The 10894-nt window shown below is 58.2% G+C and overlaps 2 protein-coding genes across 2 annotated transcripts in view; one reads left to right on the top strand and one right to left on the bottom strand.

Moving 5' to 3' along the window:
• ETH_00025600 (uncharacterized protein) overlaps window positions 1-3144 on the bottom strand; it is a gene marked incomplete at both ends in the record, with an annotated part of 3954 nt that extends 810 nt beyond the window's left edge. Inside the window, one exon of the mRNA XM_013373399.1 lies at window positions 94-3144. Coding sequence (XP_013228853.1) covers window positions 94-3144 — 3051 coding nt within the window. The remainder of the gene's footprint in view (window positions 1-93) is intronic.
• Window positions 3145-9361: 6217 nt separating this feature from the next.
• On the top strand, window positions 9362-10530 carry ETH_00025605 (uncharacterized protein; the record flags this gene model as incomplete). Its single annotated transcript, XM_013373400.1, has 2 exons — window positions 9362-10101; window positions 10158-10530. The coding sequence occupies 2 exons, from the start codon at window positions 9362-9364 to the stop codon at window positions 10528-10530; spliced, it is 1113 nt and encodes a 370-aa protein (XP_013228854.1).
• Between the last annotated feature and the right edge of the window lie 364 nt (window positions 10531-10894).

Here is a 10894-nt window from a genome sequence, read left to right on the forward strand (position 1 = left end):
CTGCTGCTGCTGCTGCGCCTGCTGCTGCTGCTGCTGGCGCTGCCGAATAGCCTCCTCCCGCAGATTCTGGTGTGTCTGCAGCTCCTTGAAGACCTGGTCCTCCAGCTGCTGCAGCACAAGGGGATGCAGCCGCTGCTGCAGCTGCTGCTGCAGCTGCTCATGCAGCTGATGCCGTAGATCCGGGCCCGTGGGAAGCCGCAAATCTACCTTTAGCTTCGACCGCTGCTGCGGCGGCCGTGGCAGCCACGTGTGGGGCGGCGCTGGCTGCTGCTGCACTAGCGGCGGCATCAGCACCACCTGCTGCTGCTGCTGCTGCGGCATCCTCGGCGGCGGCTGCTGCTGCTGCTGCTGCAGTTGCTGGAGCTGGATCATCTGCTGCGTGGGCTGCTGTGGCGGCAGTGGTTGCTGCTGCAATTGCTGCTGCTGCAATTGCTGCTGCTGCAATTGTTGCTGCTGCAATTGTTGCTGCTGCTGTGGCTGAGGCCCCTGCAGCGTCTGGGACTGCTGCTGCTGCTTCTGTAGAGGCGGCTGCAGCTCCAGGTGCACATGCAGTTCCTGTTGTATCCCCCTTAGCTGCTGCAGTTGCTGCTGCTGCTGCGGCGGCAAAAGGGCCAGCGTGCCCCTTGCCCCATGAATCCCCGCCTGAAACGGCTGGTGTGGCTGCACGTTTTGCTGCAGCAGCAGCTGCCGCTGCTGCTGTTCGGGGGTCAGCTGCTGCTGCTGCAACTGCAGCTGCTGCTGCTGCAGCTGCTGCTGCCGCAGCTGTTGCAGCTGCTGCTGCTGCAGCTGCTGCTGCTGCAGCTGCTGCTGCTGCAGCTGCTGCTGCTGCAGCTGCTGCAGCTGCTGCTGCTGTAGCTGCTGCTGCTGCAGCTGCTGCTGCTGCAGCTGCTGCTGCTGCAGCTGCTGCTGCTGCAACTGCTGCTGCTGCAGCTGCTGCTGATGCAGCTGGTGCTGTTGCAGCTGCTGCAGCTGCTGCTGCTGCAGCTGTTGCTGCAGCAGGTGCTGCTGGTGCCCTGGCTGCGGCTGCTGCGGCTGAAATGGCTGATGAATCTGCTGCTGCTGCTGCTGCTGCTGCTGAATAGAATCTCTCAGACTTCCCACGAGATCCGACAGCGTTTGCAGCTGGGGAGGTGTGACAGCACCTAGGTTCCCTTGCTGCAGGTGCTGCTGCAGCTGCACCAGCTGCTGCTGAAGCTGCTGCATCTGCTGCATCTGCTGCACTTGTAGCAGGTCTTGCTGCTGCTGCTGCTGCATTGGTGTTTGAGGCCGCGGCGATGGCCGCTGAAGGGGCTGCGGCGACTGCTGCGGCGATCGCTGCTGCAGCTGCTGCTGCGGCACCTGCAGAAACGGCATGGGGTGATGCCTCTGAGACAATGTTTGCTGCTGCAGCAGCATCTGGTGCTGCTGCTGCTGCTGTGGTTGCTGCTGCCGCACCTGTGGCAGTCGTAGTGGTTGCGCAAGCAGATCCGCCTGCCCCCGCATTGGATGCATCGGCTGCTGCTGCTGCAGCAGCAGCTGCTGCTGCTGCCGCAGGGGCTGCTGGTGTAGCAGGGGCTGCTGCTGCTGCTGCTGCTGCTGCAGGTGCGGGTGCATGGCGGGCTGCTGCACTGGCTGCTGCACTGGCTGCTGCCCGTACGGGGGTGGCGGTGGTGGTGCTGCTGCTGCTCCGCCTGCTGCTGCTCCGCCTGCTGCTGCTCCCACATTGCTTCCCCAAGCCCCAGGCCCTGTTACAGCTTCAAAGAACCCTTCGACAAACTCTGCCTGCAGCACTGGCAGCGCGACTCTTCCTGCTGCTTCCTGCAGCACTGCTGCTGCTGCTGCTTCTGAAGCAGCAGGAGCAGCAGCAAGCTGGGAGTCCACAGACGCGCCCTCCGAAGCCCAGCCCTGCGCAGCAGCAGGCGGCGCCGCGCTGCAGCTGCTGCTCGTGCTGCTAATGCTGGCCATGCTGCTGCTGCTGCCCATGCCGCTGCTGCTGACGTTGCCGTTGCTGCCCATGTTGCTGCTGCTGACGTTGCCGAAGCTGCCCATGTTGCTGCTGCTCATGTTGCCGCTGCTGCCCATGCTGCTGCTGCTGACGTTGCTGCTGCTGACGTTGCTGCTGCTGACGTTGCCGGCGCTGCCCACGTTGCTGCTGCTGACGTTACCGGTGCTGCTCATGTTGCTGCTGCTGATGCTGCTGGTGCCCATGTTGCTGCTGCTGACGTTGCTGCTGCTGCTGCTGCTGCTCACTGCAGTCTGGGGGTCCCACTCTCCCTTTTGGGCTTCTTCTGCAGCTTGTTGAAATAGAATTGAAAGCACTGCTTCTTCATAGGCCGATATGGGTCTGCTTGGCGTTGCTGCTGCTGCTGCTGTGGCTGCTGCTGTGGCTGCTGCTGCTGTTGCCCCGAACTCCTCCCCAGAAGCACCCTCAGACTCAGCAGCAGCTGCAGCAGCAGCAGCAAACGGCCCGATCCCCACTGCAGCAACAGCAGCATCAATTAGCGCATCTAAATCCTCCAGCGGATCTTCCACCCAGGGTTCCTGCTCCGTGCTGTCGCTGGGACCAGCAGCAGCAGCAGCAGCTGCTGCTGCTGTAGTGGAGTGCGGGGTCTGGACGCCCGAGGAGCCTGGTGCGTCTAGCTGCTGCTGAGCAGCGTTCTGTACGTTCTGCTGCTGCTGCTGCTGCTGCTGCTGCGCACCGAAATCGTGGGGCCTCCATCCCGCCGCTGCTGCTGCTGCTGCTTCCTCCTCGTCTGCTGCTGCTGCTGCAGCAGGCGATGCTGCTGGATCGATCTCGTCCAGCAGCTCGCAAAGTCCCGAGCTGCTGGGCTCTTCGTAGCTGCCACTCGAGAGCCGCCGCACCCAGCTGCTGCTGCTGCTGCTGCCAGGTGACCCTGGGGGCCCCCGGGGGCCCCAGGGGCCCCTCAGCCTGCAGTAATGAACTGCCAGCAGCAGCGCAACGGCAGAGCCAACGGCCTGCAGCAGCAGCAGCTTGAGGGGCCCACTTTTGCTGCTGCGGCGGGTGAGGGGGGGCCTGCGGGGCACCGGGGGGTGTGCGGCGAGCTCGTGCTGCTGCTGCTGCTGCGTCCCAGCGTGCTGCGGCTGCTGCTGCTGCTCCTGCAGCTGGCCGTGCAGCTGCTGCTGCGTGGGTTCGAGCTGCAGCATTTCTAGAAAAGAAAAACAAAATAAAATTTGGAGCGCCGGCTGCAGCGCTGAGCCTGTGGCGGAACTCTACAAAAACTAAAAGTGAACTGCAGCAGCTGCGGCGTGCTGCGCTGCTTTGCTGCTGCGCTGGGGTTACAGACACCGCAGAACTCGCCGATTTTGCTGCTGCAGCTGCTGCTACGGGCTCATCGCCGTTGCGTCTCTGCTGCAGCTGGCCGGGGCGCGGCGGAGCGCTCTCCAGCAGCAAAACGAACAATAAAAGCAAATAAAGAAATAAAATGAAAGAAAGCAACTAGGGGGCCCCTCGGGGGCGAAAGAGGCGGCGAAACGGGGAAGTTGGGATGCCTGCGGTTGCTGCTGCTGCTGCTGCTGCTGCTGCGCCACCCAGAGCAGCAGCGCGTGGGGCCAGCAGCTACTTCATGCCTCGCCACTTCTTGCTGCTGCTTCTTTGCTGCTTCGGAATTCTAAATTTGCAAAACGCGCGAAGAAAGGCCTCAGTGCAGCAGCGCCTGCAGACACGGCGAAGCAAGAACAGGTTGCTGCGGCGCTGCGCTGCGCTCTTCTGCCATTGCCAGCGGAGTTCTTGAAGAACAAAAATAAAAATAAACTGCTTTTACAAAGTCCAAAGAAATAAAAAACAGAATCCGCGAAAGTCTTTGCGAACAGAGCTGCTGCTGCAGCCCGGTAAGCGCTAAGGGGAGCGATGCACAGACAGCAGTTGCTGCTGCCGAGATCTCGCCGCTGCAGCGCAACAAAATGGCGCTTTTTGCTTCCAAAAGCCTCTTTCTATTCTTCAAACAATTGTTAAGTGAATTCAAACTGCAATTTTAACGCAATTCCGCAGAAGGCGCTCCCTCAGCGGCGCCTCCAGCTGCAGTGGACCAGTGGCTAGCGCTCCCGGATCCGCAATGCGGAGGGGCCCGCAGACACCTTAATTCCCCGCCAATTCAACGCTTTCTTCCCTAAATACCATTAAATAACCTCCAGAAAGTCATTTTCATGCTCCAATTGGGGCCCCAGAAGGTCTTTTCCAAAGATATCCCCCGCGCACCTCCGCACTGGTTCCAGCCGCAGGAGGGTCTTGTCACCCGCGCCCCCCCCCGCCCCACTCCCGTCCTGCATGCAACAATGAATGGAGTTGTTTTAAAATTAAAAATGAATTAAATAATGCCTTTTAAACTGCGCGGGCTGCGCCGGAGCGCCGCAGACCCGCCGCAGCAGCAGCCCGCGCCGCCCCCGCCAACAGACAACGCCCGCAAGCCCTTCCTCCCTTTTTCAACAATGTACAGCCCCTCAAGACCCAATTAAAATCCCAAGAAATACCATTTAGCATTCCCCCAGCTCAGCAGCCACTGCCTGTTGTCTTGGGGGGCCCCCCCCAGGCCCGGGGGGCCCCCCACAGGGCCTCCGCGCTCCCCTCGCAGGGCCCCCGGGGTCCCCGGGGGCCCCCCAGACCCCTTTGGGGGCACCTGGGGCTTCACCGGGCTGGGGGGCCCCTGTGGGGTCCCGGGGACCCCTGTGGGGCCCCCCAGCTGCTGCTCGCTGGGGCCCCCCTTGTCTGCTGCTGCGGCGCAGCAGCAGCAGCAGCTCCGCAGCCGCTGCAGCAGCTGCTGCTGCCCCGGAAACAGCCGCAGGACCAACACTAGCAATGAATAACAAGGGTCTAGGGTCTAGGGTTTAGGGTTTGGGGCCCCCGGGGCTGCTGCTGCTGCTGCCGCTGCTGCTGCTACTGCTTGTGCTGCTGCTGCTGCTGCTGCTGCTGCTGCTACTCCTGCCGCTGCCCTTTCTTACACTCGCTAGTATCTGGCCTCAGTAACTCCCCGAAGCTTGGCTCGGACTTAATTTAGATTGCATTAAATAAATAAATAAATTAATTAACAAATAAATAAATAAATAAATAAATTAATAGTTTAGCTGCTCACACGAATACGGGCCTCCATTTATTCTTAATTGGGCGAAGCCGAAGCGCCTCTGAAGAAGCATGAACAACCGAGATCTGCTGCTGCTGCAGCTGCTGCTGCTACTGCAGCTGCTGCTGCTGCTGCTGCTGCTGCCCCAAGGCACCAAACTTGAATTAAAAGATGAAAACGCACAAACAAAACCGTACCACACCCGTAAAAGCCTCTTAAAGGCCCCTCTAGGGGGCCCCCCTAAGAGGGCCTCCAAGTGGGGCCCCACTTGGGTGCCCCAGGGGGGCCCCCAGGGGCCCCCCAGGAGCCCTTAGGAGGGCCCCTGAAAGCTCCCTTTGGGGCCTCCCAGGCCTTTAGGGGGCCCCTGGGGGCCCTCAGGGGCCCCCAGGGGCCCTTGGGGGCCTCCTGGGGGCCCTCTAGGGGCCCCCCATGGAGCCTTTAGGGGCCCCTTTTGACCCGTAGGGGCCCCTAGGGGCCCCTAGGGGCCCCCAGAGACCCTCAGGGCCGAAATGGCTTCAAATAGTACAAATAGAAAGCCCTCGAAGGGGCCCCTAGGGGGGCCCCAGGGGGCCCCCAAGAGGAACTGAGGGGGCCCCTAGGGGGCCCCAAGGAGACCCCGAGGAGAAGACCCTAAAGGGGGCCCTTAGAGGTACTGGGGGACCCCCTAGGGGCCCCCAAGGAGGTCATTGGAGGGCCCTAAAAGAGCATTAAATGATGGGCCCCTGGGGGCCCCCAAGGGGGCCCCTAAAAGGCTCTAAAGAAGCCCAAAGGGGAACTCTAGGGGCCCCTAGGGGGCCCCTAGAAAACCCTAAGCAGCCCCTAAGAGGCTCTAAAGGGGGTTCCAAGGGGGCCCCAAGGAGGCCCCCCTAAGGGGGCCCCAAGGGGGCCCCAAGAAGGCCGTATGGCTATAGGGGGGCCCCCTAAAGGGCCGTAAGAGGCCCCCCAACGGCCTTTTGGGGGCCCCCTTGAGGGCCCCCAGAGAGGGCCCCAAGGGGCCCCCGGGGGGCCCCCAAAGGGTTTAGAAAGCGGGCCCCAAAGGAGAAACTAGAAGAGACTTTTAGGACTTTTAGGGCCCCTTTACAAAAGTCTTTTGCTTTTTAAAAGTTTAAATTTCATCCTCATTTAATTAAAAACCAATATCGGGAAAAAGGGCTTCCAGAATGACAAGCCTCAAACCCTAGGGTTTAGGGTTTAGGGTTTGAGCTCTGGGGCCTACAATGCTTCAGTGCCTTTGATATCTCACACACGCACTATCAGCTAGCCAGCTAGCTAGCTAGCTAGCTAGCTAGCTAGCTAGCAGTTAGCTAGCTACCCAGCTACCGGTTAGCTAGCTGGTATGCTCGCTGGCTGCGTAGCTAGCTAGCTAGCTAGCCAGTTAGCTGACTGCGTAGCTAGCTAGCTAGCTACTGGGCTAGCTACCCATCCAGATGGCTGCGTAGCTAGCTAACTACTCTGCTAGCTGGCCAGCTGGCGGCCCAGCTAGCTAGCCACTCAAGCAGCTAGCTAGCCACCTGGCTAGCTGCCTACGCAGCGCTGCAAGCAGCTTCCCACAAATCTTTTCGTTATTTCGAAAACAAATTATAAAGACAAATAAAAAGTAAAGAAACAATAAGAGGCTGAGCCCGCAACAGCGAACCTGCAGCTAGCCAGCAAGCCAGCTAGCTAGCTAGCTAACCCGTTAGCTAGCTAGCTAGACAGCTAGCCAATCAGCTAGCTAGCTAAACAGCCAGCCAGCTAGCTAGTTAGCTAGACAGACAGCCAGCTAGCTAGGTACCCAGGCAGCCCGCTAGCGAGCAGCTAACTAGCAGCCAGCTAGCTAGCCAGCTAGCCAGCCAGCTAGCTAGCTAGATAGCCAGCTAGCTAGCCAGCTAGCTAGCCAGCTAGCTAGCTAGCTAGCTAGCTGGGCAGTTGTGTGGGAGCTGCTGCTTGCTGCCTCTTGCAAAGCCCTGCAATCCAAGCCGATTCGTCGTCCGCCTCTGCAGCAAAAAAGATAAAACCCGTGCAGCAGATGAGACACAGCAGCAGCAGCAGCACGAAACGGCAGCAACATCACTGCAGCAGCAACTCAAACGGCAGCAGCACAAGCGCAGCAGCAGCAAAAGCGGCCGCAGCGCCAGCGCAGCCACAGCAGCAGACGCAGCAGCAAGTGAGTCTGCTGACCGGCGGAGTCCGGCTCCGACGCAGCAGCAGCAGCAGCAGCAGCAGCAGCAGCAGGATGCTCCTGGCTGCGGCAGTGCCGCTTGGCCTTGGGCTGTGCTGCTTCTGCTGCTGCTGATAAAAGGCGGACGCAGCTGGGGGCGGGGGCCTCTGAGAAGTAAGGATGAGCTAGAGCTGCAGCAGCAGCAGCAGCAGCAGCAGCAAGACGGAGAATTCGTCAGCAGCAGCGGAAGCGAGACAAAGAATTCGCCAGTAGCAGCAACAGCAAGATAAAGGATTCGTCAGCAGCAGCAGCAGCAAGACAAAGAATTCGTCAGCAGCAGCAGCAGCAGCGGCAACGAAATGACAGCAGCCGCAGCAGCAGCAACAAATTGGACAAAAAGAAGACAAAGTCAACTTCCACGGCGAAAAGCCAGACAAAAGCAGCAGCAGCAGCAGCAGTGGCAGCAGAGGGGCCGCGAGCAGCAGCAGCAAACACACGAGTAACCAATAAGTAGCCGCAGCAGCAAGCAAAGCAAGGACAGCAGCAAAACCGGAAGCCGCAGCAGCAGCAGCAACAACAGCGGCAGCCGAAACACAAGTAACAACAACAGCAACAGCAGCAGCAGCAGCAGCAGCTGCAGACCGTCTCTAGCAGTGATGCGTTTGGCGGGGTTGAAGGCCAGCAGCTGCAGCAGCAAATCGACGCATGCTTCTGTTTGCGAAGAGAAGACTTCCTTGAGGCGGCCGGGGCGCTGCGTGCATGCATTGCTGCAGCAGCAAAATGTTTGTTTTGCTGCTGCGCTTTTGCTGCGGCCATTGCAGCTTCTCAGCAATTTGTTGCTGCAGTCCACTGCAGTTTGGCTCTATACAGCAGCAGTAACTGCTGCTCCCGTGCTGCTGCTGCTGCAGCAGCAGCTCCACAGCTGCCCAGCCGCTGCAGCAGCAGCAACCGGGCAGCAGCCTCGCTGCTGCTGCAGCAGTGTGGGGCAGCAGCCTAGCTGCTGTAGCAGCTGCAGCAGCAGCAGCACCAATGGGGCAGCAGCTTGCTGCTCCTACGGTGGAAAGAGTGCATTAGATGTGAAATAAAAAATCGAAATAGGCAAAAGAAATACTTTTAGAAAAAATGAAAATAAAATAGAATTGGCAAATGAGGTGGAGAAGTTGAAAGAAGCAAAAGTGAATTAACTGAAGCAGCAAATCGACAGGAAATAAATGCAGAAAAATGAAAGAAATGGTTCATATAAATGGAAATAATAAATTTAAAAATAAAGAAAGAATAAAAAAAAACTAAAAGAATCAAAAAGGAAGAAGAAGAAAAGAATTGAATGAAAAGAAGTTGAACTTGAACACGAATGAGCTGCTGAAGAGGAAAGCTGTGGAATCCGACGCACCCGAGGCCCCAAATGGATCAAATTTGAGGAATTTAAAATAAAACAATTAATTAAAAGGAATTAATTAATTTAAATGAAGAAATAAATCAAAAAATTAACACAAAACAACAAACCTGAATGCTGAAGTCGAAGTCGCCGTAGTGCGGCATTTGCTGCAGCGACGGATACGCCGCAGCGCTGGGAGTGCCCAACATGATGGTGATTAAATTCATCTGCATTTCATTTCAAAAATTAAAAGAAATAAAAAATAAATAAATAAATAAATAAATGAATATAAATGAAATGAAACCGCAGCAGCAGCGGCAGCAGCAGTACGAGCAGCAGCAGCAGCAGTACGAGCAGCAGCTGCACCAGAAGTACAAGCAGCAGCAGCAGCAGCGTCAGCAGCAGCAGCAGCAGCAGCGTCAGCAGCAGCAGCAGTACAAGTAGCAGCAGCAGCAGGAAACTCAGGAGTGCAGCAGCAAAGCAACAGAACCCATTCTGTTCCTCCTATTGCTGAATGAGTAATTATCTATTTTATAATTTTAATTATTTATTTATTTACCATTTTATTTATTTATTTGTCTGTTTATTTATTTATTTATTTTTGTTTACCCTTTTGCCTCTGCTGCTCACCTGGTGCTTCTCCGTCCGCCCAGGAAGAAAAGGCCTTCAGACAAAATAAATAAATAAATAAATTAATAAATAAATAAATTAATAAAATAATAAATAAATAAAAAATAAATATATAAATACGTACAATAAAAAATGAATAAATGGCAGACAACTTCATAAGAAATGACAACGCGAACTCATGCTTCCACAGGCACCAGCATCTGCAGCAGCAGCAGCAGCGCCCACCGCAGCAGCAGCAGCAGCAGCAGAAGCAACAGCACCAGCGTCCGCCGCCGCCTCCGCAGCAGCAGACCCATCCGCAGCAGCACCACCAGCAGCACCACCAGCGCCCACCACAGCAGCAGCAACACCAGCAGCAGCACCACCAGCGCCCACCGCAGCAGCAGCAACACCAGCAGCAGCAGCAGCAGCAGCAGCAGCAGCAGCTACCCCGAGAGACGTGCCGCACTTGCCGCTACAAGTTCCACTCGGAGTGTATCTACAGGTGGTTCCGCGTCTCCAGAAAGGCCAAGTGCCCCCTTTGCCAGTCTCCCTTCTAGCTCTGCTGCAGCAGCAGCAGCAGCAGCAGCAGCAGCAACAGCTTCCCCGACAGAAGTGCCGCACTTGCCGCTACTAGTTCTACTCCTAGTGGATCTACTGGTGGTGCCTCGTCTCCTGAAAGGACAACTGCCCCCTTTGCCAGTGTCCCTTCTAGCTCTGCAGCAGCAGCAGCAGCAGCAGCAGCAGCAGCAGCAGCAGCAGCAGCAGCAGCAGCAGCAGCAGCAGCAGCAGCAGCGGCAGCGGCAGAGGGGGACACGGGCGGTTTCCGCGCGCCCAGACGAAGCCGGCAGCCGCGGCAGCAGCAGCGGCAGCGGCAGCAGCGGCGGCCGAAGCCGCGCAGCCCGCGCCGTCGAGGGTTTAGGGTTTAGGGTTTAGGGTTTAGGGTTTAGGGTTTACCGACGACGTTGGGGTGCTGCAGCCGCTTCAGCAGCGTAATCTCCCTGAGGGCCCCCCTGGGGAGGCCCTCGAGGTGGCTTTGCTTCGGCAGCAGCCGCATTTGCTTCAGAGCCACTATTGCGCCTCGCCGCGTGTCCCGCGCCTTCCACACGCGCCCTAGCAGCAGCAGCAGCAGCAGCAGCAGCAGTAGCAGCAGCAGCGGCGGCGGCGGTTGCAGGGCAGCAGCAGCAGCGGTGCTGGTGGTAGTGGTGCTGGGAGGGGCAGCAGAAGCAGCAGCAGCGATTGCATTGCAGCAGCAGCAGCAGCACTGCAGCAGCAGCAGCAGCACTGCAGCAGCAGCAGCACTGCAGCAGCAGCAGCACTGCAGCAGCAGCAGCAGCAGCAGCATACCGTAAGTGCCTTCGCCAATGCATGCAAGCAGCTCGAAGTCCTCCACGGACCTGCAGGCCCCAAAGTGGCCTCCCCAGGGCCCTGGCCGCGCTGTGGCCCTCCAGCCCTGTGCAGCAGCTTCGGGGGCCCTCAGGGGGGCCCCCCGCGCTGCAGCAGCCATGGGGCCCCCTGCTGCAGCAGCAGCAGCAGCAGCAGCGCGAGAGAGGGATCGAGCAGCTGGGGGGAAATGGAGAAAGAACAGAAAAAAACAGGGGAGGTTGCTTGGGAAATGACGAAAGGCGCAGCAGCAGCAGCAGCAGCAGCAGTCGACGCGATGCAGCAAGCGAGTTCTGCTGCCTAAAGCCGCAGCAGCAGCTTTGGAGTAATGCG

The sequence above is a fragment of the Eimeria tenella genome, genomic scaffold (assembly GCF_000499545.2).
Source record: "Eimeria tenella Houghton genomic scaffold, Eth_scaff142, whole genome shotgun sequence".
NCBI classification, from domain to species: Eukaryota; Apicomplexa; class Conoidasida; order Eucoccidiorida; family Eimeriidae; genus Eimeria; species Eimeria tenella.